Source organism: Ciconia boyciana, chromosome 8 (assembly GCF_034638445.1).
Source record: "Ciconia boyciana chromosome 8, ASM3463844v1, whole genome shotgun sequence".
In the NCBI taxonomy this organism is placed as follows: Eukaryota; Metazoa; Chordata; class Aves; order Ciconiiformes; family Ciconiidae; genus Ciconia; species Ciconia boyciana.
This window is the reverse complement of record NC_132941.1, coordinates 178,311-205,506: the sequence shown is the minus strand read 5'-3', so window position 1 is coordinate 205,506 and position 27,196 is coordinate 178,311. Positions and strand designations below refer to the sequence as shown.

Genomic DNA, 27,196 nt, shown 5'->3' with positions numbered 1-27,196 from the left:
TCCCATGTTCCAGGTTTTTTTCTTTGGTATCCTGAAGACATTTATGTTGATCCTTAATATAACAACTGTGGAATAGCATATTCAATCTAGCTTTAGAAAGCATTTTAGCCACCAGTTAGCAAAAGCTTACTGATTTCCATGAAATCATAGAAGAGGGAATCTATTGTAGTGTACTCCCCGTACACTACTACCCCTGCACAAGACAGAAGTGGGCTGTCTCCACCCTGATGGCTTTTTTTTTTTTTGCATATGTATACAGGCTGTATTTGCCCCCCTCCTATCCCCCAAACATGAATGTATTACCTTTGTTGTCCATGCTCCCAGCCTCCTCTGCTCATCACTTCAGACTCATTTTCTCATCCCCTGTGCTCCACAACAGACATTCTTAGAAACAGGACATCATTATAACCACCTATTGTGCTTGTCATCCCACTATAACCAGTATAACACAAGCCAGAGAGGTTTTCACAGTCAAAGTGACTAAGGAGTCAGAAGTAAAGAGCAAAGTAAACAGGTGGGGATGCAGAATAACTACAAAACAAACATGCAGTCCCCTTTTTCAGCTTAAAGAGGTACAAGGTGAGCAAAAGATATTACCTAAAAGGTGCTGCTTTGCAGCAGTGCTGAGGACAAAGCAGTATTAGCAAATACATCCTCTTGCTGCATATAAACTAGGCTTCTTAATATTTGAATTAACATCATCCACTTAAGTGTAAGAACTGCCCAGATGGCAGCCTACAGGGTGGACCTGGCCTACAGGATAATTCCATCCAGCCTACAGTTTTTCAGGTCTTTCCTAATAAACCTACAACACCGAGACACAGGTCTCTGTCACTCCAGCGAGCAGTGCAGCTGGGGCAGGAAGGAAGGGAGGGGGTTAGATAGCCTTGGTCTAGAACTGGTCTGTGTTGGAAATTGTGTTGCCATTAGTAGATTTTCAAGAGCACTTCAGGATCACAGCTCCCCGCTACCACATACGGGAAAGGCATACACACTAGGACGTTTCATATAGGGACATACAACTCTGCAGCCTTTTTCTTTTCTACGCCATTACAATGGTGACCAAACTTGGCCGCTGGCAGGATATTGAGGGCAGCAAGATCTCCTTCTGTATCAATTTTTTAATATTGATATAGCATATTCTATTTCAAGCAGCAAAATAAGATTTGATATAACTGTCTAATCAGGACATTTAATGATATTAGTAATTGTTCCAAAATGCCTCCCTGTTAATAGTCATGCAAGTATACTTTTAAGCGTGAACTAGTCTGATGTCCTTAACTGTATTAAAACTTTTTGAATATATAAAGTGAACAGGCCAATTTGTTATCTTCCATCCATGATCTTGTTTTGTAAGGAAGCAATATTGTTTCAACAATATCATGCCATGCTCTTATCACTCTTTTGCCTCAAAATCTCTGTATGTCATAAAAATTCAGTGTCTTCCAATTGCTATCGGAAGTTTACATCAGAAATAGTTATCTCTGTGAAATACATGACTGAAGGTCGATACAGCTACTGTCTCTAATTTACCTCTCACATTCTGCTCTTGGTTATGCGTTCAGGCCCCAGCAGCCAGGAATGCATCTTTTTGTACTTCACAAGCGTTTTTTACAAAGAAAAATTACTTACGAGGTATGGTGGTTTTCACAAAGCACAGTTCTTTCAGATATATGTACTGCTTGACCAGCAAGACACTTACTGAAAGCTGAAGAGGTTCTAAAAACACTGCTGCCTTTACCACGCACCAGTTATTTAACTGGCCTAAAAAGCCTCCTGCACAGTTCTTTGAGGCAGCCCTCCTGCCTTCATGTGATCATGTAACAGTTGCAGATAACCTCTTCTTTTTAGCTTTTAAAGAAAACAACAAATGATCATTTAGCCAAAACCCTAAAAATAGCTGTCAAAAGCAGAAGAGGGGCACTAATAAGGAAAGCACTTACTGAGCTTCAAGTCTCTTCCAGTTCCTAAAGAGAGGCCACGGAGCTTCTAGTTTCCACTTCCCACTTTCTAAAGCCAGGGAGCCCTACAGAGCTACGATCAAGAACATTTCAGTTTCTTCAGTCCTTCAGGAAATCGAGAGATTCCCCTGACAGTTATGGGACATCACAGACCAGGCACCAGGACCACAGAACAGGAGTATACAGAGGCTTAGGATCAAAAAAAAAAACCAACCAGACACACAAAACAAACACCAAAACGAACAAACCAGTGCCCCCCCTCCGCAAACCAACAAAACCCCCACACCACAACAAAACAAAAAAACCCCAAACCCAAGAGAAAAACAGTGCTCTTACCAGTATTGAGATAAGGTTCATTGATGTTCCATTCCAAGGACCACTCGAAAATTGATATTTAAAGACACTGTTATCCTCTGACGCAAGGACGGATTTATTTCAACTACTGAATTAGAGAAGAGAGATGGAGTTTTTCCCACTTATGCTAACAAAATAAACTCTTCTCCATCAGTCAAGCAGACAACAGTCACCAAATCACTATGGTCTGAAACAAAGATCCTGTCTTTTGGCTGAGGAATTCTGTTCCCTGTCCACAGAGCTTTTAAAAGGCCTCAGAGCTTCCTGGGATGTTAGGTGTAGTTCCCTTCTGACTAGGATATGGAATTAAATATGGAATTAAACTGTTAACAATGTGAACCCTTATTTCATCACTGCACACCTTGGTCAGTATCACACTGACAGGAATGTTCTGGATCATAAATATTAAGAAGCCACAGACTGGCTATTCCCCCAGGCCTGCATAAATAACAAAAGTGACTTCTTAAAATGTTTTTCTGACATTTTCAAATTTTAGGGTGCAGCCAGGGTCATGTCTCCATGCTTTTCTCTACCATGATGTGTAAGACATTTTTATGTAAGCAAAGGCTGTGTGTCTTTACGAAATATGAGACCTCCCAGAACTACAGCTAAAGCGTAATACTGAACAGGGCTCACAATACGTGTGGAGCCTGGAGGTCATGCTTCTCTGAACAGCAGCTCTGAGTTGCCCACTGTCTTATGCTCAAATACACTTGATTTTCTTCACAACCATAGGCCAAAGGCTTTAGTGAGAACAGAGATTCTAATGAACAGTATACTAGCTTCTAAAAAGTGTTGGGACAAAGAATAACCATGGGCTGACCCAGCCACAGCCCTAATATTAATTTGAGTTATACACTTTTATTAGGAAGGAGAGGTCTTTATTTCTCCACACCTCTGCATGAGAAGCATGCAGTTCTCAATGCACAGAGCTCCAACCTCTCCGTCAGTCTGCATCCCAGGCTTGCGAGACCTCATTGCACAAGACTGTCAAAGCAATGACAAGAGAAGAGGTAGCAGGCTATCACCACAGCGTGCTGTACAGCGGAGACTGCAGAGAAGTGCAAGGATTTGTTTGCATCCATCCTCTTGGAAGATTTTTTTCTTTGACTATCCAGTTACTGACTTTCACAGGCTATCTGCTTTCAATAAACAGAAAGAACCGATTACTTGTTCAAGTCTTTGGCAAATCACTTCTAAAGTCCTCTTGGCTATCCTCATTTCTGTCTAGGTACAGCAATTTTTACTCTTTTCTACAGGCTTTACTAGGATGTTTTCAAAGGACACTTGTTTTTGCTGAATACTTCTGCATCTTTCTGTGCAATATTTAATGTCTTCCCTACCTCCTACCTCCTTTCTTATTTACAGATATTTGTACCTTTTTATTCTGTATGGTTGCTTAAATTCTGACTAAAGATTTGTTTCCCACTTTTGTCAAGTTTCCTTATTTTTTAAATAATCCTTTCCGAAATGAAGTGACACCTCATTAGTTGTTTGTGTACTTCTATTTCAAGGAACCTTTGATCCCTTAAGTATTTTATTCTCTCAGCTGCTTTGCAGGTCCAATAGTTACATATTTAGGCTTCTCTTCCTTAATTTGAGAATAATCTTTTCATCTTTCTGATAATCACTGCTTAGGCCCTGAAGTATCTGAGCTATTGAGAATTAACTTCTCTAAACTTGCTATGGCATTGGACAAGTTTATAGGTGGATAGCCCAAGTCATCCATTCCATTTCGTTCTTTATCATTTTCTTCATCAAGTAAGTTTTTACTTTTGTATTAATAGCATCCCTAATGCGGGTCCAGAGAGACTGTCAGCACCTGTCACCAGCCTCTTTTCCAATTCCTACTTTAAACAAATTCATGAACCCTGTGAGTTTTCTGTGGCAATGCTCTGGTCTCTCTTGTCCCAGAAAATAAGGTTTTAAAAATGGTGATCCTAATTTAACTCAGCAACTCAAAAGCTTTAGGGAAAACGATGGAAGATGACCTGTCTAGAACTCTCGGTGGAAAGGATAAAGAGGTTTATAAATCAAGGCTGCGAAACTGGAGCAAACATGAGCAGTACTAAAAGACCAGAAGGAACATGAAAAGAGGGATTGAGGCAAGTACTGGGGCACAGTAAGAACAGCAGCGTGTCCCCCGTACGAGGGCAGCACAACTCCTTAGCACCCAAAAGAGTGGCTTAATGCAGCAGAGGAAGGAGGGACTAGGACCAAATCCTAGTGATTTCTTAGTGACACTGGGATCAAACCCTAGTCTCTTCCTAATTGCACTGAGTTCAAGGAAAGACTTCTCCAAAAGTGTTTCCAATAAGCAGCATAGACCTACCTGAAGAAAAACCCATGCCTTCTACACAGCGTTCGGGTTGGCTGTACTCCCTCAGCAGCCTTTGCCAGCATTAGTACCCGATTAGCTCCCCCAGGACTGCTCCAGCCAGAGGCACAGCAAAGCTTTCCACGTGTCCCAACAGATATACAGAACAAAGGAGAAGGTACAAGCCAGGTCTAGCACTGAAAGTAAGAAAGAAATGCAACCTAGGCAATGTGAGAGAAGCTACAAGAGCCAAAATATGGTGCAAGATTCCTCTTCCTGCAGAGGGTATCTTTTTCTTCCAGACATGTCTAACTGCCTCAGATCACATTCTTTCTCTGAACCAGACAGTAATCTCTTGTAAAAGGCACCAGCTGCCCTGAGAAGGGTCAGATTTCTGGGAACCTGCTGTTTTAACTCTGTCTCCGAGGCCTGAATGAGGCAAAAAGGCTGCTAACATCCTTAGGAAGGAGCCCGTCAGTCCAGAGGCACCGATTCACCCGGTGCCCTGTTAGTTATCCAGGTAACGAGTGCCATGCTGCTTTAGAGAGGACACCTGGGGGACAGTTCTGAACCACAACAGGATCCTAGGAGACGGGCAACAAGCAGCCGTGGCAACTGTGAAGATGACGCCAGTGGAAGACGGGGAGCTAAGCCTGGCAGACAAACCAAAAGGAAGGCTGGGGAGAGGGCAGAGTAGGATTTAGAATTGGCAGTGGCACAGGTAACATTTCCAAGACAAAATACATTTGGTGAAGTTGACAGTACTGAACATACTGCCATGTTTATGCGGCTGTGTCAAAGACTGTAGAGGACTTGCTTAAAAAAGGTACCATTTTTATTAACCCATATCGGTCTTGCTTCATTCTTCTCCTCGGTATGATACTTAGAATTGGAAACAGAGATGTTGAAATGTGGGCATTTTTCTGTAAGCCATGCAAAACAGCTCTGCCACATTCCTTGAAGGTGCAGAACCCATGACCTGTCAGGTTCACGCAGATTCAACCGGCACGGTATGGAGGCTTCTCTCACAATGAATCTAAGTCTGAAGACAAGCAAAAAGTTCTAAGAAAATGAGCCACAGGATCTAGTTGCTACTACATGCAAAGATACCCCAAGAAATAACCATATGCTATGATTACAGAGCAGGAACTGTTCTTCCAGGCATATTTTAAATTTAAAGAGATAAAATGTTAGTCCCTCCAAACTAGTGCTCGTAAACTGTGTGTATGTTGGGATATTACAGTTATCAGCCCTTTTCTGCTTATAAGGCCTACTAGTCAAGAAACAGAAAAGAGATGCAAAATAAGCAAGTGTTCTTTAGACATCGACCAAATAGGACGTCCATTTTAGGCGCTATTCCCTCCTGTAGGATGAGGTCAGCACTGCAGCACATGCTTTCTTGCAAGGATGTAGCTCAGATGAAACCAGAGATGAAAAACAAATGGATGGGGGGGGAAAAAAAAAAAAATCAATAACCACTTTGAATTATTCATCTCCATGAAATAGGAATAAAAATGCAAGCAAATTCCATCTTTAGAACAGTGATCCCAGGAGAATTTTCTTTATAGGAGTCAAACTGTCTACTGCAGGTTTTCCTGCAGAATCATTAGTACTCAATAAAACTGCAAAGGCAAAGAGGTAGGATTAAGTCCAACTCAGACCATTCACCTACCTGAAGGCAAAATAACATTATGAATAGCCATAACCAATTTCCACAATAGCTACTGTCAAAGCAGAGGCAGACAAAATCCAGAACAGGCCTCAGTTTACAAAAATATGAGTAAAACTACTGAGAACAGGTCATCTGAAAGAAAAATATGGCCTTGTCCTATTGTGTTGTTTAGGGATTTTTTCCCTTTTTTTTTTTTTTAACCATGAGAAATTTAAGTCTCATCCAGCTTGTCTGTCCTAGAAAGTTCTACAGATAAAGACCAATATCACTGGGGAAAAAAAACACCGTTTTAAATGGATTCAAAATGCATTCCACCAAATCCACTTAACAAAGGACTGAGAAATAAAAATAAGTGAGTTTTTCACAAGCTACTACCTCAAGGACAGACCAGCGTAGACTTAGTATTTCTTTTAAAAAGAAAACAAACAAGAAAACACCCACATCTACCAGGACACAAAGTACTAAAGAAAACAAAACAAGAAAATACACTTCTTTCACTCTGTGTCCTGAAAAAAGGTCTAACCCTTCCCCAACAATTGTTATTTTCCTTTTCTATCAAATTAAAGAGTTAATCTTCTCTGAAGGTCCATTCAAACAGATCCTGACACCTCAGATTTTTATACAGGAAAGACAGTACAGCAGAACCGGTTCAGCACAATGCACTACCTCCACTTTCCTTGAAGGATTCAAAAGACCGTTCCAGGACAAACCCACTTATTCTTTACTCTTTGCCTCCATAGACGCTTCAAGAATTTGAATTCTATGAACTGCCAACAGCATTTAACCACAATGTCTGGTTTTAGAAGCAAGAGTAATAATTTAGTAGGGCAAGTTCTAACTTTAGAAAAGCTACAAGTGAATTCATGACTGCGGTGATTTCAACTCTAGGAGCTTTGATCTAAGAAGCTCACAAAATTGGAAAGTTAGTTGTCTTTGGAGATAAAATGCAGAAAAAGGAAAAACTCGCCAAGCATTATTTTTGTCTGTGTTTTGTATAAGGAGTAATTTTGAGTAGAAAATAACTTTCAGTTTATTTCTAGTTAAATAATTATATCAACACAATCTGGTTTGTGAAGACTTAATCTCAAATAAGTATGCCTGCATCAGGAATTCTACTGCTAGCACTGTACTGACAGGTTTGCTAGCAGGCTTCCCATACACACCAGTCCTAAGTGATGACTAAAGAAAGGAGAGTGGTGGAGCACAACAGTTACCTGTCTTGGCTAGGTTTCCTATCATAGCAGGATCTCTGCAGCAAGTGAGCCTCACATGTCACGCTTAGGGCAGATAGCTCATTCTCTACCATTTCCCCCCAAGACAGCAGGAATCTTCAGTTGTGCTGAACATTTTCCTTTAATGAACATGTACGCCTGTAGTACTCCATTTAGAGACAGCAGGTCAAAGAATCATGCTTACATACAAAACAAGAAATGAGCTTGTGGTGACCACTGGACCATGCAGAAACTCTGATATTACCAGATTTAGCCTCCGAGAAACCACATCTGCATGTGTCATTTTCATGTATGCAGCACAGTCCTGCTCCCCATGAAGTTTTTCATTGCAAGCTATACCCTGCAATTTTAGGAGCCATCCTATCCCTGAACTCAAGTCATCGACCATCCTGAAGCAAGAATCAAGATCTGGACTATGACTCATGGTTCTATGGGGAAGCCTATTCGGGCAGCCAAGGACAGGTCAGATGCATTTGTATTGTCAGGCAGAAAGAAAGAAAACAGTTCCACATTCTAGAAGACTGTTAGCTCATATTGGGAAGACTGAAATCCGTTTTAAAAGATGGACAGCTGATGAGCAGATTTGTTAAAGATATTTCTAGGGGAATCTCATAACTGTTATCAAGGAATCGATTACCTGCAAGAAAATACACTAATTGTTAACTGATACTCATGATTGGTACCAAAAGCACTGATCTGTGTACCGACTAGACACATTACAAACAAGAGCAAGAAATTTACACCATTCTTGTGCAATGTTGGTTATATTTTAGAAAACAGTAACTTCACGGCTGAGAACAGCACACATGAGCTCAGCTCAGTGTAGAGCACTAGCGGTGGATGTATTGCAGGCTATTAGAGTAATAGAGTGACGGATAATGTGGTCATTACAGAGACCACTCGAGGTATTTTTTTGTTTTGCTTAGGGTTTTAATTTTTGGAAGGCAGATTCTACAATGCTAAAACTGAAAAGATCCTAAAACAGGTACAAGCATTGTTTGAGGTCAAAACACCCCAAATTAGTCTGATTTATACAACAGAATGCATTATGAGGTGAGGAGAGAAGACAGCTGCAGGTAGTACGATTTCTTCCAGAAGAGAACTCAGACCTAGTAGATACAGGCAGAATGCAATATAGTGGCTGGAAACCACAATAAACAAATTCAACCTAGAAGCGAGGCACAGTTTTAACCACGGGCAATTAACCACTGAAACTAATTACCCATGGTTTATAGCAGACTGCTTGCAACCTCATGCATTCAAATAAAACACACCTCACCTTAAAAAGTCTGTATAAGACAAAAATCATACCCCCCCCCCCCCAGCCAAACACAAACAATGGTTAAAACATTTGTTTGGTTTAAAATAAAAATAGGAGACTGTCTTCAGGCAGTGACTTTATTTTCTTTGCAGTGCTCTTAGTTTTTCCAAAGCTTGAACTCAGGAATTGACTCATTTGTTCCATTACTGCTTCATACAGGCTAGCAGGATAACACAAAAAGTAAAAAATTACAGATGGAATAGGGATCTGGTGTGGATCCTCTGCAGTAGCACATTCGTCCTAGCAAGAAATCAGGAGAAGCTGATTGTTTTTGCACACAATCCCCTAAAGTTTCCAGATCAAGCAGCAAGGCATTCCATTACATAGAATAGAGTGAAAACAAGTTGGTACTTCAAACGAAAGATGCCTCTGGACACAAGCCCTTAATGATCCCTCTTAATTCCACCTCAAAATTCATTATTTTCTAGCACAAAGACTATTATAATTTCTCAGTATCAAACAGAAAGCATGTCATCTCAGATTCCCCAGGAAAGAAGCAACACCAGATCAGGAAAGGAAAACAGTGCCTCCAGTCTGCAATTTTAAGTTCTTACAGAGGGAGGAAGAAGGCCTATGTTCTAGCAATGCCACGGTTAATAGGGCAAGACAAAATCCTGGAACAGAGCCAGTTAGACTGAGGGACATCTGTTTTCTAAGGAGGTAGGAATTATGGCATTAAAATTACAATAGCACATGACAACAATTAATCTCATGGCAAAATAGGATTAACAGGCTCCTTCCACACTGTTTTTCACTCTCCTGAATCTGCACCTAGTGGAAGAATTTATTTCCTGAAATAGCAGCTAAGATCCTAGACGAGATCCCTCCAGCGGAATTCTGCCCGGTCCTTTGCCCAGGCTGGACGCAGCAGAGCACCAGCAGCAGTGCCGTCTTCCTCGGGCTGAGGGCCTGCCAGCCCTTCGGAGCGGTGCGTGTGCACCTTCTGCACCGGTATGGGAAGCTGATGACAGCCCACTTCTCTGGCATCTAGCGCATTAATGCCACCAGTCACTCTACTCTGCACTGGAGCAGTGAGACAGTGCACGTTTGCTGGCTGTAAGCGAAGAGGCTTTCCACTTCATGAAACCACCCTGGGAAGTACTGCAGAAACTGATGGCCAAACCTTTCTAGGTGTACCCATGAGCTCACGCACAGTAACTGCTCAACTGGCTCGGCCCAGGGTCCTCAGCCCCGGGAAGAGGCCAGCACTGGGACACCCAGCACCGCTTACCTCCAACTGTTTAAGTGCAACACTCGGGTAAACAGGAATTGAGAGCAGCCGGTCAGAGACTCGCTCCTCAAGCCCACACCAGTACTGGGGATTCTTTAAAAGCAAAGGAAGAGCGTTGGGGAACTGCATTCATAGCACAGTAGAGGGAACAGACCAATCCGTCAGAAAATTATACACAGCTGTTGAAACTGTCACATATTAAAGATTACTTTCCTACTTAATCTCCCTTCCCCTTTGCTCATCTTGTTTGTCTTAGCAAGGTCCCATTGACAAGGATTGGAAAAGCCTACCTAAGCCACTGAAGCCAGGGACACCAGAGGAGAAAAGCGTACAGAGCCACAGTGAAATGACAGCACACTAATAATACACTAACAAGGCTTTCGTTGCCAATCTCTAGATACAACTGCCAGAATCCCAGCAACGTTCGTAAAAAAAAGTCACCCAAAGCTTGTAATAAGTATCTCTAGTTTCAACATCTCTGCTAAACATGGAACAACAGGAAGATTCCAAAAGAAGTGTGTATTAGAACTAGCCTTATTTAGGAGGTCACTGTCATTGCAGCTGCTGTGCTTACAATGCACATGGCCACCAAGAGAATGCTGCCTTTGTCAAGTTAAGAAGTGTCACGGCAACACTAAAAAAACCCAAAAAAACCAAAAACAAAGCCACAAACAAATACCAACCCTCCCCCTCAAGTTGTTCTGTGTGCAACTACTAGGAGGGACAACATGAAATAGTTATCAGAGCACTGTTTAAAGAACTGTTCTGCACCGTACAGATGCTCCATAAACCATTATCCAGTGACTGAAAGCTGCTAATTTTATAAGATGGAGAAAATGGTGTCTTCAACAGCCTTTGTCATTTTTCTGCTGGCATTGAGTGGAAGCAGATGCCCCTTCTTTCTTTTTTGTTCTTAACTGGCTCACTCAGAGCTATTGAATACTTTTTTAAAAAGATAAACAGCTTATCAAAAAAGTAGACATAAGAGAATAAGGCCAGACAGTCAATGAAAGAAAAGAAAATGCTATTCTAGGCAAAAAATAGAAAGAATTAAAATGGGTTACACACTAAAAGATGGCAGGTGTCTGCTGAGGAAAAAAAAAATCTTACGTAAGGTGCTAAAAACAGCGCCTGCAACCCTTGAAATGCCTGAGTTGTCAGAACAATGGAACTGGGTGTTCACCAAGGTCATAAAAGACACCGCTCTGCATACTCAAATGCAGCGTCCTAACAGCCACTTCAGCTTTCCAGCAAGAGGGCCCAGCTTCCAGAACCTGGCCAGTAGTGCACTGACCTCAGCCAAATTTCATGGACACCAGTCAGATTCCAGAGGATGCTGAAGTCTGGAGTGCAGGTAGGAGGGTTTATTGTGGTGATTCACTCATGAACAACAGCTGAGGATGAGAATGGGAAGGCTTATATTTATTTTCAGGTACTACAAGAAGTCATATAAGCACCATACCATAAACAAGGTCCATGATTATAGACAGGCAGTAACACTGAGCATTCATTACAACAGGGAGTCCAGTATTTTGCTAAACTTCTTATGTGATGGACCTTGCTCAAAGGTGATGTGTTTTTTCCATTCTTTAGAAGTGCAGCTTCATGAACTCTATTATCTTTACAACGGTAAAAGATGATCTAGGATAGCACTGCATGCTGTTGCTGCTTATGAAGATAACAAAGTGTTGTGTCTATTGATTGAGGTTTAGCTGAGAATCAGAATGATCAAGACATTTGAACAGTGGCATTATCATAAGAGTCTTAAAAGTCTAGAACTCTTCAATTTAGAAAGGCGCTTATTCAAAAAGAAAAAAAAAAAAAGCTAGTAGATCAGGTCATTGCTCACCAAACCCTAAAATGGTGGAAGCTAGGGAGGACTCAGTAAAGCTAAATCAACTTAAAACAGAAGAGGAATTTCTTCTTTAGATAGCAGTCAGTGAATTTCAGGAACTTGCTGCTACACATGACTGTGGAGGCAGACAGCATTTGTAGATTTAAGAGGGACTTTACTAAAAGGAGTTGCTCATGGTGTGCCCTTTAACATTCCTAATTCACGCATTACAACATAGTGAGGGACCTATGAGGGGGAAAAAGGGCAATGAAAAGCAATTAGACTCACGTGTTTCCCTGAATTGCATCTCTTGTTGCTACTTCTGGAGAGAGAATATTGGGCTAGATAAACCACTGATCTGATTCAGCAAGGCATTTCCTTTGATCTTATTTGCTTTTAAAAAGCTGAACAGCATTTTCACCTTACTATTCAGTAGAGGAGCTTAACAGAACCAGGGCATCTATGAAAAATTGTTTCTTTCACAGGAATGATGCTTCATGAGAGTAGATCCTATATGATTTTGCTGAAGCCTCAGCAGTTTCAAATGTATCCCAAATATGCACAGAAATGTCAGTTGCAGAGTGTCAGTTTAATGCTTACATGAATTTTGGAGTGAGAAGCACCATTTGCCCTTTCAGTTGGTAATCAACATTTGGACAGAACAGCACAAAAGCGAGAAGCTGATGTTAAATTAACCTCTGCTTAGCCAAAGTGCTAAATAGCTTATTGGAGCTCTGGTTTCTTATCTTCATCAAGTAGCCTTTTGGCTACTCACAGTGAGAACCATAACATGTACCTTATGAACAAAGGAATATTTTGAAATACACAAAAGGAAAACAAAGATTAATCCTGATAACTTCCTAGCCTGGCCTACCAAAGAAGGTTCAGTAAGTTGGCTTCAAATGCATGCAAATTTTATGCTGCCCAATATTATAAGAGATCTCTGAAGACGTGTAGTTTCCAGAGGAGCTCCCTTAGCATTAAAGTCTAAGATGGTAAAAGCAGCATCTTGAAATAAAGTTTTATATATGATCTTACAAGTTTTTGCTTTTGTGCTATCTCTTGTTTTAAAACTTAGCTCTGCAGGTCGACTACAGCCAGAAATATTCAGTAAATATTCCTGTTCTGTATTTGGAAGAAATGAAGAATATATTTTAGAGAAAATGAAATTATTTCTATTTTAACAGTAATGGTGGTGGGAGATTGCAGCAGACTAAGTCTATACAAACAGATAATTTCTGTACAAGAGCTAAGAGACTGACTAAAGCTCTCAGCTTCCAATCTGAGCTTCAGTGCTCTGGCATTTAAGTCCTAGAAGACTGGAAAACCCATCAGCAGTAAAGATTCAAACAGAATACAAAATGAATGCCAATCAGCATGGCATTACAGAAAATATGACCTTACTTTTAATAAAAACCAAATAAGCTTGTCAAAATCTCAAAGGTTGTATTGATATAGTGTAATTATTTCATAAGGCATGTCATGTAAGCCTACACCAGGACTCATGCTGTTCACCATATTCATAAACAACCTGAAAAGGAGGAAAGCAGACTGGAGGCAAAGCTTATGGATAATACCAAGTTACTAGCGTGGCTGAGGATGAGGCAGTGGTACTGAGGGAGACTTCACAATGCTGAGTTTCATTTGCCATTTTATTTATCAGTATAAATCACACATGAAATGACACTTACTATGGCTAATTAGAGCTAACTACTACCACTAGGGAGAAATCTTGAGGTTATGATAGTCTTAGTTCTATTCAGGAGTCAGCTCACTGCTCAGCAGCAGTCAGAAAGTGAATAGATGTTAGAAATCATGAAAAGAAGAGAAAATCTTGTGATACTGTGCAAGTACATAGCTCCACCCCACTTTGAACACTACACACTTCTGATCCCAGCATCTCAAAGAGGTAGATCTGGAAGACATTAATAAAACAAGAAAGATGAAAGGTATGGAATAGCTTCCCTATAAGGAACCATTGGGTAAGCCAGGCCTCTTCAATCCGGAGAAATAATGAGAAGGCAAATATGCCAAACCTATAACAACTAGATTGGACAGGAATTGTCCAGTGTAGGAAGGTACATCAAAATGAGACCAGACAGGAATGAGAATCCAAGGAAGTAAGATGAGGTTGCAGGTTTCTTCCTGCAACATGTCACTGAACCGTTCTATTCCTTGGCACTTTTTTACTTCTAGTAGGGCAAGATGAAAAACTTTGTGGAAGTTGAAAAGTGCTGAGTGTTACTAAACACACAGAAAACACATTTCCATGAGCTGGAAAGAGGTATGAGCTAGGATAGCACCAGGAGGAAGTATTTTGTGTGCTCATCGTACGCTCTTGCCCACGCATTCATTTTTTGTCACTGTGCTGGGTATACCTTTTGCTCAAACCAGTACAACTACCTACCCTAACATACATTCTTACAGAATACATATTCTTACAGAACACACAAGTAACTGATTAAAATATGTCTAACTAGTAGATCCTGGTGGTGCTTGCAAGTCCCACAGAGATATTCTTTACCAGTTATCTGGGAGAAAAATCTAAAGCTGTTTGTGACAGAAGTCAGCTGAAAAGAGCAATGCTTGGGATTGCTGCAGCCACATGTAGCAACAAGAAACATGGGCTGCACTTACAGCATGGGAAACTATTTTGGGAGACTGCAGTTCACGGGATCTTTGAGGTCATGCGCAGTGTGGTTACTATGAGAGCAAATACAGCCCTCAAGCACATAAGGAAGAAGTACAGAAGCTGACAAGTGCTTGTTTTCTATTTCTCTGGTCAGAAGTATGTTGGCAGACAAATGGTGCAGGAAAGGGAATTGCTTGAGGACTAGAAATCACGTCTAAGAGTCCAAAGAGTCATTATTGCAGCTGTGAAAAAAAGATGTTAACCACTGACTTTTTTACTACCTAAACATGCAAATTTAGGACATAGCAGTCCTTTTACTAACAGCCAAGAGCTGAACAAAAATCCATCACTGGATGATCTACATTACAGAAGTCTCTCTAGCAAGAGGCCACAGCTGTGTGGAACATATACTTTCACTGTAATATAAGTTTCACAAGCAATTGGTCTTTTGCCTCTTGTGTAGAGCAGCTTTTGCTTGAACACACAAACTTGTCATCTGTACTATCTGGGAGCTATAATTTGAATAAACAAGGCAGCTTTTTTTACTGTCATGCACTTGACACTGGTCACTGAAAACTAAGCAGTAAAGTGGACAAAAGTATATGGCTCAAGCTGACACTCAAAGCCATTCCAAGTTCCATGAAGAAGATGAGTCACTTGTACAAGTAAAAACATTAACCTGTGAGATTTGTTACTGTAAAAGGAGGATCAAATGCAGACTTTGCGACTAAGATGTGCATAGTGGACTCGTACATTTGCCTTTGCTTCTTACCAGGTTTGTAACTTAACACAACCTGATTTGTGCCAAAGAACAAGACTCCTTGTTCTTTAACTGTTGCAAAGTTGAATTCATAGAAGCACAGAACAGCCCAGGTTGGAAGGGACCTCAAAAGATAATCTGGTCCAACTTTTCATGGGAAAAGGAACATAGATAATATTATCTAGCACCCTGTCCAATCACATCTTGAAAACTTCGTGGTGGGACCTCTACCATGTCCCTGGGGAGGTTGTTCCTGTGACTGTTCTCACAGTAACAAAAAATTCTTTCTTACCTTGAGTTGAAACCTCTCCCAACGCAAATTGCACTCATTGCCCCTTGTGAAGAGAAAGCCTCCATCCTCTTTATAGCTGCCCATAAGTTCTAGACAGGCAGTAAAAACAGATCCTTCTTTTCCTAGCTTGAGTTAATAGCATTCTAGGAGTACTCATCCAAAATGACAGCTGCCTTCAGGAACTATAATGCAACTCTCCTACATCCTCAGTGGGCTGTGGCAGATATATCTGTATCCTCAATTGGCATTAAATGTAAAACAAAGGCATCGGTAGGATGTGAAGCACGTGTATTAGGTCAAATATGAAAGGCTTCACAGCCTGAAGGCCATCTGCCTGCAAGGCAGCTAGTTATTAGACTGTTACACAAACCCTGCTGGCTATCAGCATAAAACATTAAGTTTGCAAAGAAATATGCAAGCTAATACTTGAAAGGGTTTAATATTTCTGCTAATTCTTTTGGAGGCAAGAAAAGTATCTCAATGTTTCATTATTTATTTCAAGCATTTCTTCCATCAAATTCAACCTGAATGTTGTTCTTAATTGCCTGATTTTCAATTATGTCATTAGTTATTTATATAAAGTTTTCTGAAGACTAACACAAAGTACAATTTGAGAGGAAAGATTACTGGGATGGCTGTTGAGCTATTTGAAATCCCCTAGTCAGACTGAGAGCAGCAGCTAAGATTCATGTAGAGAGAACTGATGTTCAGAGAAAACAGCTTCTTGTTCTGAAAACAAAAACAGGTATAAGAAAGCATACTTCCCTTGTGCTGAGAAGTAGTTATTTTGAGCATTTCACTTTGCACCTTGTCAGTTTTTATTGGAAAGAGACAGTCCCTCTTGGCTGTAAAGAGCTATTAACATCCAGCACAAGGAAACACTGTACGTGATCTCAGACTACTATGGCAGCCAGTGGCAATTGACAGCTGCACAAAAGTGCCCATGGGGCTACTTGTGTGACCCATAAGAGCACACAAGCCCTCAGTATTTCACCTTGAAGTGGCTTGACACTTCTGTTTTTCTCATCACATCACCCACTCCCTCCTTCACACCATGTACTAACTTCCAGATTCTCCATAACACATACAAAGTTTGTCATACAAGGTCTTCCATAGTTGTTCCTACCTTTTTCTGTTCTGCTGCTACCATCCAGGACTACCCCTTTTCCCTTTGGGCAGGTCATCATCACATCCATGCTTGGTTTCTTGCTGTCCCTACCATCCATACCTGTAATCTGTGCTGCAAGATTACCCCTACAGCAGGAGTCATGTTGCTTGTGATACTCAGAAAAGAGCCAGCAAGAAAGTGTAGAAAAAAAAGAAACTCAAAACCCACAAAAAACCCCAACAACAAATCAGCTTTCATAAGGTGCATTAGGTATCACTTGTATGACCCCCTCACCATTACCAGTTCTGTCCTCAGCTTTTCTCCTCTCCTTTGTACCACATTTGAGACTCATTTGTTCTTTGTCTCTAAACAGACTAAAAACCTGTCAGAGGGATAACTGTGCCCTCTCTGTTCCCACAGAATACTGCAGTTACATTTTGATTTCAGCTTCAAACACTAAGCATTAACATAATACAAATACAGTTTGGAAATAACTACTGTAACAGAGTGAGAAATTGCAGATAGGAAAGTCTTGGAATATTCTGTTAGGTAGACTGCTTTACTTAGTCGTGTTGTATTACCAGCCTTCATCTTTTGTTCCTTGCCAGTGGTGTCAAACTTTTACTGGTTGTTACAAGTCTGTAGAGCAAGAAGCCTTCTGCATTAAATAGAAGGTCAAAGAACTACTCTGGCTTTACAGTAACTGCTGTGCTCCAGCTGACTTTTCCCTAATCACAGAGCGCAAACATCAGCCATTAAGGGAATGATATTCTGCGATTAATGCACATGCTTCTGAAAAGAATAGTTTTACTCTCCAGACACACTGCTAAGCATACCAGTGTGGAGGTACAGGTCCCTCACACAAGAAAGACTAGGATCTTTCAAGTAGTATGGAATCACAAAAACATTAACAGGAAGGGATTTCAGGAGATCTCTAGTACAGCCTTCTGCTCAGAGGAGCTAACACCAAGCTATGAATACTAAGAGGAAAATCTGTTGTAGCCACTCTTCTCTATGCCTACAGCAGGAACAGTGTACAGTGTAGAGCTGAACAGTGTACAGTGTAGAGATGCTTACTGTACACGTACAGTGTAGAGCTGAACAACGCCTACTGTTAAAGAGTTTCTAGCTTTATGTATGTCCATCTGGAGCAGAATGGCAATGCACACACATCTTCATAGGGCTGTTACAGGATATGCAGCAATGAACTTGCAGCAAGTAGCAACAGAAGTTGAAAAAGAAATTAGAAAGATCTTAACCATGAAAGTAATCAGTATAGAATAGCTGCTCAAGCAGAAGCAGCATAGCTAAAAGAGCATTTGTTTAAGACTGCAGCTATCTTCCAAAGGGTATCTGATGGTGCATACAGAATGCAGTCAAGACTGTTCCCTGTTTACATTTAGAACTTCTATATTATATTATCAGTTGTGACCTGAAATTTCTCTTGTAGCAGTCTTTCCCACATCCTCCCCCCCCAAACCATGCCATAACCATAGCTTCTTGCTAACTGTCACTGGGAGAAACCTGCCTACGCTCAAGATCTACCACCATCACATAAATCCTGGGATTATCGCATAACCCTTCAGTTTAAGCCTTTCAGCATTCATCTCTAAGCTACACTATCTCCTGCCGCAATCTTCAGCTGTATGGACTGTCATCATTTTCTACAGCTCTAGACAGCTGCTTAATACATTTTAAATTGTGGCCATTATTCCCATGCTTACTCCTTTTGCCTCAGTATTATGGAATCCATGGATAGATCCCTTCTGAGGGATCATCTTGCTGCATTTCAAGATCCATGCTTACTGAAACAGTCAACAGGAATGTGCAAGTATCTAGTTGGAGGCAAGCCTGCTCTCTAGACCTTCATAATCCCAAAGCCTCTCTCTGCCTGGCTGTTCTTGCCTTAAGTCCCCTGGCAGCACTATTAGAGAAATGACATATGCCAGCCGTACACACTTGCCACAAACCAAGTAGCCACCTATAGAAACTGATCTGCTCCAAAGACCAATCCATGTTCCCTAGATCACCAGGCCAGAATCTCACATCTATACCGCTGACCACACAAGAAGCAGGAACAGCCGAGAGCCAGCTATGCTTCTCCTTTCTTAAAAAAGTACTAGAGCAAAGAGATGTTGTGCAGAGTTAGCAGGAATGTGTAGTCCCACACGAAATCCTGCAGATGTGTAATGATGGGGAGGGGCTCCCAGGAAGAGTGGCAGCATATCTAGTACCACGTTAAGCTGCAAGTCTCCAAATCAGGATCAAATCTCTATGGACAATTTCAACTCCCTTCGTGAAATCAGATGAGCTAAGCTGAGTTTGCCCTACAAAGCAAGTCATCCCAAACTGTTTAATATGATTATGATCCTTAGCAATACCACAATATCAAAAAAGCAGCATAGTAAGAGATTTTAATAGTATTAGCCAACTGCGAGCAGAGAGACTGCAATAGCTTTTAAGACACTGTCTTTTTCCAGGGAAAAGAATCTGATCACCACCCACTTCTCTCCCTGACTCTTCTCAACCAGGCGGCTTCCAAAGCCATAAAATACTGAAGACATTACTTCTGTTACACAAACTGCCTGCATCATCTTCCAGAAAACAAGCACGTCTGGGGAGAGGCTTGTCCAAATAGCCACACTGAAGCACTCAAGCATAAGGATACCTTTATTCAACAGACCCACAGGACAAACTCAAGCACAAAGGCAAGACCTGCTAAGGGGCTTAGAGACTTGTCTGTTTGGGGGATCTCTGTAAATAAAAGGTGTACATTAGGACAGAAAAAACAACCTTTTTAGACAGTGTGTCACTCAAAACTTGCCTGCCCTGCTCCAACTGATCAACGACATTAGCACTTGCTGTAGCTCTTGCCTAAGTTATAACTAACTCATCGCAGCTACAATAGTGCTGTTCATACTAAATGAGGTTAGGAATTCATGCCAGGAGTTACTTTTACAGCGTATAGGAGAGCAGCAGCCTCCCCCAGATTAGTTTACTAAATTTGACTGAAAATAGTTTCTTTGGCATATCGCTTTTGAAGAGATAACAGTATCTGGGAAGTGTCTTACACTGCAAGAGCTACACCTGCATAAACAAAACCTAATCTTGAATTGCAGCACCTCAAGAAGCCATATTTAGAGACTATTCTTCAATATATTCTGCATCAATATTTACTATAGGATGAACTAGAATTGCACTTGATCCCAAATAACCAACATTTTGTTGAACAGACACAGGGACAGACTGGTCCAGGACAGTCTGCAGACAAGTTCCTCCAGGTGAAGCTAGGAATTGTCCTAGAATACAGAGCGCATCCCATTCCTGTCTGAACGCTGTCACTTTTTCTCCACAGCGTTACTGAAGTACCTCAGCACCAGAATCTTAAGGAAGAATTTGACTGAGCCAACTCCAGAACTTTCTCCATCACACACCAGTTATACATAGCAACATGTGAAATCCCTACATCAAAGAGCATGAACACACGTGTTTCTTCAGCTCTACCAGATCCTGCAGATAGCTACGGCTGCTTAAAGTCCGCACTGTGGCACTAGAACCATTATTGTAGAAAGGAAAATAGATATCAATTTCCTACTTTGCACTGTCATAAGATAGAAAACAGACTTACAGATCAAACTGTTCTACTAAAGTGATAGCCCATTGCTCTGTTGCTTAGTTGAGACCACCAATAGCTGTCAAATTAAAGCATAATTATAACAATTAATCTGTATTTCTATCTAGATGAGATAAAATTACTGCTACCAATCAGCAAGTTTGTCAGTGAAGCATGCAAACAGACCATAGAATTGTTCATGTTACTGGAATCCTATCCATCCCTATACGTGCCTTAGCTCTTTCCTGAGCAAATATTGAACGCTTATCATATGCCTGTCTAATGCTAAGCACTCTTGAGAAAACAGGTCAGGATCTTTAGACCCTAGTGTGATAAAGCAAGGATTTTTCAGGTCCAGTGATACCACAGCACTTTAATAAACAGATTAATGGTAGCCTAGCCATTATCTTACAAATGCAATGTTCGCAATAAGAACCAGAGTCCTTAAGATCACAATGGATGAATAACAAGAACCTACGATCCTTTAGGCCACATGACTAATATCTCACATTTTCCAGATAATTAGACTTGAGTGAGGAAGCCCACAGGAGATTTCATGGAACCTTATAGGACTCTTACAGAAATCATTTCTGGGGAGAAGATAAATAGCATTTTTAAATGTTTAATGCATTAAATATTTGCAGTTATAGGGGAAAGCCTTCAGACAAGAGGACCTGCCATGCTTTACAGATGGTCAGAGTCTATCTAATTCAGTTTCCTACTTTACAGCCTGAATCAAGACAATGCTTCAGGCTCCAGTTACATTGCTCTGGAGTTAGAGCTGTCCTGCCATACACAAGTGGAGACATGGTTGTAAGTCAACTTTTAGGCCCTGTTCACCTATGGAACCACAGGGCCACGGCCACGACAGAGGGTTTTACAGAGAAGCTATTTGCCAACTCATGGTGAGCTTGAAAGTTAAAACAGGCCACAAAGAGAACTGGTAGCCAAAGGCCCTACAGGGTAACACTGACCTGTCTACTATCTCCTATACATGGTGGAATTTTGTTATTTCTTCTTTTCAGACCTAAACCCAATGGGATGCAGAAGCGTAACCTGGAGGTGACAAACACACACATCACCATTATCCCAGATAAAGACTAGATCATAACAAAAAGCAAAAGCAAGACAAAAATGAGAAATTTTATACTTTCAGTCATCAGTGGATTTTGATTGTCCAAAGTTAGGGTTATGCCAGTCAAGAAAGGCTTCAATAGAAAGGGAGGCTGTTGGCTCAGTTCATGGGTTTCTTCTTAACCAGCAATAATTATTGTTTGCTCTTTCTAAAAAAACTGCCAGCCACAAGCCATTCAACTGTTGCTCTAGTAGTCTTTCTTCCATATAGATATGAGAGCTTCCAGATCCACATTATACCCAACAGAAACACAACCCTTCAACAGGAGCTAGTGATCCGTTTCTGTTAGATATTTTCCTCTCCAGTTAATTCCTTTCAGATTTGAGATTTTTTTTTTTGTAATGCAAAATAGATCAGACGGATGTTTGGATGTTGGATTGTTCTTTCAACTACCCCTTGGACTGGTATTCAGCTACAGTGACAGCTACAAAATGGAAAACTCTTCATTGCTTGCTACAGTAGTATAACATTGTAAGGGTCTGTATCAGACAGTTAGGGGCTGTCCAGTTCAAATCCTCAGAACACTTCTAGAAAACTGGGCATCTAACAGGCCACTGCTTAACTAGCTGCAAGAGTAGGAGACAACTTGAGAGAGATACAATTGTCTCATATGTTGCTCTACGCTTTCCCAGAGAAAGTCAACTAAGTTTTTCCGCAAGGCGTCTCTGTTTCTCAGAACAGAAGTGGCTGTGAATGGCTAGTAAAATAACATTCATGTCTGATGTTCTTCTAGAGGTGAGATCAAGTCTCTGCCAGACCCAGATCATAAGTCTGTGTTGGACGTGTGACAAGATGCCAGCTGATCTATGTCATTAGCTACAGAAATTAATTAATCAGAACTATATTTATGTAACTGCACACTGGAGAGGCCCATCAATATTTAAGGAGTGTCTGTGGATGCACAGGTGAACAGAAATCCTTAATTTGTGCTGTTTGCTTCTATACTTACTTTCTTCTTCTGTTCTGCCTCATTCAAGATTTAATGGTTTGAAATATGTATGGAGTGTTCTGTAATAGACAGACTTAAATAAGGTTAGAAGGGACAATAAAGTCCCCCTGTTGCAGCTCATCCATTTAGTAACACCCCCAAAGGATCTCTTTCAAATATTTATCCAGTTTCCTTTCTGAACCCACAAGCTTCTTGCCAAAGGATGTTGTGGAGGTAAATTTTATGGCTCCACTATTGGTTGAATGTCCAACCATATCACCATATTTTCTTCTGAACATGACTTCAACCAGTTTCATTTAATTCCCCCTAGTTCTTGCTCATATCTTTAGTCAATTCTTTTCCAAACTGAAGCATCTCAGCTTACTTGATCATGTCTTGAAAGAAAGCTACTCCAGACCTCTGACCATCCTCATTACTCCTGAGCTCTACTGCAGTTCCATTACATTTGAGATAAGGGGACCAAAACCCCACAGTATTCAAGATCTGGGATCTAATATACAGTGCCATGATGCTCCTTGTTTTGTTCTCTGTTCTTACCCAGTAATTCCTAACATTTTCTGTTTTGTTTGCTGCCAAGCACTGAATTGATGCTTCCATGAACTGTATCATAACTACAGGATTTCATTCCTCCATGGTAATGGTCAGTTCAGAGCCCACCATTTTTTTTTTTTTTAATTTGAAGCTACATTTGGGTGTTGGTTTTGCATATGGGCATTTACCGTACAGCTTAAATTCTTCAGTTAGGACTCGGCATTACTGAGTCCTGAATGACTTTGGATTATCAAACTTGCCTCACTGCTTACCCTTTAACATTTAAGTAGCTATGTTAAGCAGCATGTACCTTGTTGAACTCAACTGGCAATCCACTTCCATTGTCAGAGCTGGCTATTTACATCAGAACTTCTGTTTACCCATCCTTCTCTCAGTAACTTCTGCCTACCAAAGCCTGGCCCCTAATTCTGTGGCCAATAGGCTTCCTTACACTGACTTCAAGGACTTAGATTCCCAAAACATTTTTGGCTGGTAGACTAAATCACTCATCTATGTTCGCTGATCTCTTCAAAGAGCTTCAAGACATTTGAAAAGCAGGACTTCCCTTCGCAGAACCAATGGTGACTCTTCCCCGGTAGACACTAATTCTGTCTTTTATTATAGTTACTGCTGATTTGCCCAGTAGACCTGAGAGTTGGTTAACAGACCTGCAATTTCCCAGATCCCTCATGGAACCTTCTTTATAGACTGTCATCTCATTTATCACCCTTTGCTCCTCAGGAACCAAGGAAGGGAAATGAGGGGGATACATGTTGCTAATATTAATCGAGATATTTCAACCCTGAGTTATAAGAATTCTTGGGCAAATGTTATATTCACGGTGACTTGTTAGTGCTTAGTCTATTTGTACCATAGACTCTGTTATAGTTGCTTCAAATTTAGACAGATCTTCTGCTGAGTGTTTCAACTGATACGTTTCATACACAATATTTTAATCCCGTAAGCGTGTGTATACACACACTGCTTTGCAAAGAGTGAGACTTCCTATCCCCATGTTAAAAAGTCACAGGAAAGTTAAGAGACCTCTCAGACAGTGGCACATTTTGAGAAGAGTCCAGGTACCTTCTTTCACAGCTATCCATTAGGAGAACAGTTTCCCCAGCTGGAAAATATATTTAGGAGCTTTGACAAGAGTGTAAGACGTACAGTGAGCTATAAGACAGTCTTACATAAAAAAGATTTTGCAACAGTGTCATCTGTGCTTACTATAGTAACTTTAATATACATTACATAAAAGTATTATAAACAGCCTAACCAGAGTTCAAGCTTTTCACAAGCTGAGCAAGCACAATTTCTAAATGTTAATGTCATTTTTATAACACTCCTATTCATTGTTCTTCTCAGAAAAGGGAGACAGGCCTTCAACAAAGGCATTCAGAAAGTAATTTGACTCATCTTACACACTACTTGCAACACATTTTGTGCATAAAAAAGTACATCCTAAAACTCAAAAGGAAGAGATAGGTGATAAATAGCTTATGAAGTAAAACTATATTGTGCCACCTGAATAAGGTACAGGAGAAACAAATTCTAACTTACTAACTTAATAGGCTTTTAAACAGCACATGTTCCTATTCACTCTATTCTCAGTAGTAAGATATGTCATTTTAAGTTGAATTCCTTGCATCCAACAGATCCTGAGGGTAGTTTTTCTTCTTTACTATTCATGTCTGCAGAATCCTGGGCAAACAACTCACTAATTGAATTTGACATTCTAAATCACAATCAATCAGCTGTATTCTGTATTTTTTCCCAAACCCAAAAGAAAAGTTAAGTTAATGCTGATAAACCAAAAAGCTGACCTTTGACTTCTGAAGAAAACTGGGCCAGGTGTCTGGTTACAAAGAGTCGCAGTTGCTGATTCAGGTCACAGGACAGAATGTTAATGTTCCAGGAGCGAATTCCTGCCCAACAACAACAAAAAAGAATAGTGAGTTATTACATTTATTCCAGAAACAGAAGCGGAGATAGAGAAGTCAACAGGACACACAAGGACCAGTGACGGTCTTCCAAAAGAGCATACTTAGGATGGAGAAAGTCTGCAGAAGCAGAGGGCCATGAGATGCTTACCTTCCATAAAACATCTGTCCCTGAAGTACATGCAGTGAACAAGTCTTCATTGAACTTGGGCTTCACGCAAGTGAAGCTAACAAGCTACAAGGGATTGAGGCTAAATAAATTCCACTACTGCCTAACCAAGCAAATACTTTGTGTTAGTTTTGCATCTTCTGCATTATCCAGCATTGGTCACTAGTAGATATGGTCTACTGGATGGTTAAACTACTGAACAGCTCAGACACACCAGCTTCTCTGCTCTTATAACCTGTGCATCCTCCAAGTCACAAAAGCCCCCCCACAACTTGCTCTGCCTAATCACTCCTTCAAAGCCCCTGATCCCACTGAGACCCTTGGAGTTTGCTCTTTAATCTATATAATCTTTGTAAGCTAATCGCCTTCATATCACAGCAGGAAGCAGCATCTGCTCCCAGAGCAAGTGGCACCATGCCATGCTGGGGAAGTCACCTTCAGACCTCAGTGTGAGCAGTTGTACATTCTGGATGACACCAAACACTACAGATCACAGATCTTCACATCCTAGTAAGGAGCAGCCTCTCCTAGATGGTGTGATACTACGCTTTGGCACCATCAACAAAACCAGGATATCAGCATGAATCACTACTCCAGCCTCTTGTGCTGCTGCCTGCTGAAGTACAGATGTTGAAGGCCAACGCCACAGACTTCTAAGAGTTAACTGAAACAAGAATTTCAGCCCCAGTGCTTACTGATGGGGTCCTCACAGACTTCTTCCACCATCTTCTGGAGACATGTCCTCTCTTGCATAAAATGCAAAGTTTTAATGCATCTGATATCTGCCTTCTTTCAAGTGAAGCAAGTTGATTTTTCATGGCGATACCATTCCCAGTTACTGCAGTTCTAGTTCTCCAGCACAGTAACTCCACATTGTGCAACAGCTTCTGCTGGCCACTGGTGGGAAACAGGATCTTCTAGGATACAAGCTTCAGCTTTCTACACATAATCAAGATAGAGTTAATAATCATTGCATCACACAGTTCAGGAGTCTCAAGGCCTGTAGGATCTACAGCAGCTCAAGAAAACTTTGTTCTTATTTTCCTTCTGGTGACAGCTGACACAGTCGAGTAATATAGCTTATTTATTACCTGACAGTCTGCACTGCAGAGTGCACAAAACACCCTCAGCAAACCCTCTGAACGTCGGAGGGGGCGTGGGGGGTGCAAAGAGAAAAAACAACTTTCCACCACCTTCAGTGTCACAGAACATCTATTCCTTTCAGTTTGGGCATGGGATAGGAACAAATGAAACATGTAATAAAAGCTAGGGAGCAAGAAGGTGAACAAAATGTTTTCCCATGCTATCCTCTTGGAAAGCAGGATTGTTTAAACAAAGGTCCAATATAAGTGCATCTTAATGCAGTACTGATGAGCATTCTGACCCAGACAGGAACAAGGTGGCACTCTGCAGGGCAAATCCTGCTGACTAGCTGCTGTGTCACTGTCATGGTGTCCTACTGCAGCAATAAGTGCTATTTGAGGTACTGCTACATCCTCTAGGATGCAGAAAGAAGAGATCTTCTTTCAGAGCAAGGAAAGGGAAGAGCAAAATTATCTCCTACTTGCAACAATTTGTTCAACATTTTTTCCCCTCCAGCTGGTCTGAAGTTACTCCTAATCTCTCCCCACCTGGCACAATTTCAGTTCATCATCCTGTGGCACAGGAGCCAGAACATTGTCCTTGCTGATTAGGATCTTCTACCTCCTGATACAAGAGTGCAGACTATACCATAATAAGGCTTCTAAATATTGATGCTCTTTGCACATGCATGGCTTGGGTAAGGTACCATGTGACTCATCAGTTTTCCATCTCTTTCCTTACGCCCTTGTGAACTTCTTTATTTCCTGCTGAGGTAATTGGCTTATAAGATTTGGCATTTCCCCCTAATACCAGACCGAGTCTTCCAGATGTTTTTCGAAACTGGACAAAAGTCACATAGGAACAGAAAAATAAGACCAGTATTTATTAGACAGCGTTTTAGAATAAGTGTTGTTCAAGCATCCCACAGATGCACAATGCCACTGCCTAAGCAGCACGACACATGGAAACAAGCAGGTTCCCATAATGTCCTATATTCACTATTCCATTCTCCTGAACCAAGGTATAGGAAGAAGTTTGGGAAAGCACACTTTTTGGATGAGC

General features: G+C 40.9%; 1 protein-coding gene across 3 annotated transcripts in view; it reads right to left on the bottom strand.

Annotated features, from left to right (window-relative positions):
- Positions 1-27,196, bottom strand: part of MAP1A (microtubule associated protein 1A) — a 72,112-nt gene that overhangs the window by 42,191 nt on the left and 2,725 nt on the right. For 2 of the 3 annotated variants that reach the window (XM_072871655.1, XM_072871660.1), the window contains exon 2: positions 24,766-24,867. In XM_072871655.1, the coding sequence (XP_072727756.1) occupies positions 24,766-24,867 (102 nt within the window). Of the gene's footprint in view, positions 1-24,765; positions 24,868-25,746; positions 25,869-27,196 lie in introns of those variants that run through there. The other variant, XM_072871657.1, reaches the window with a different exon arrangement.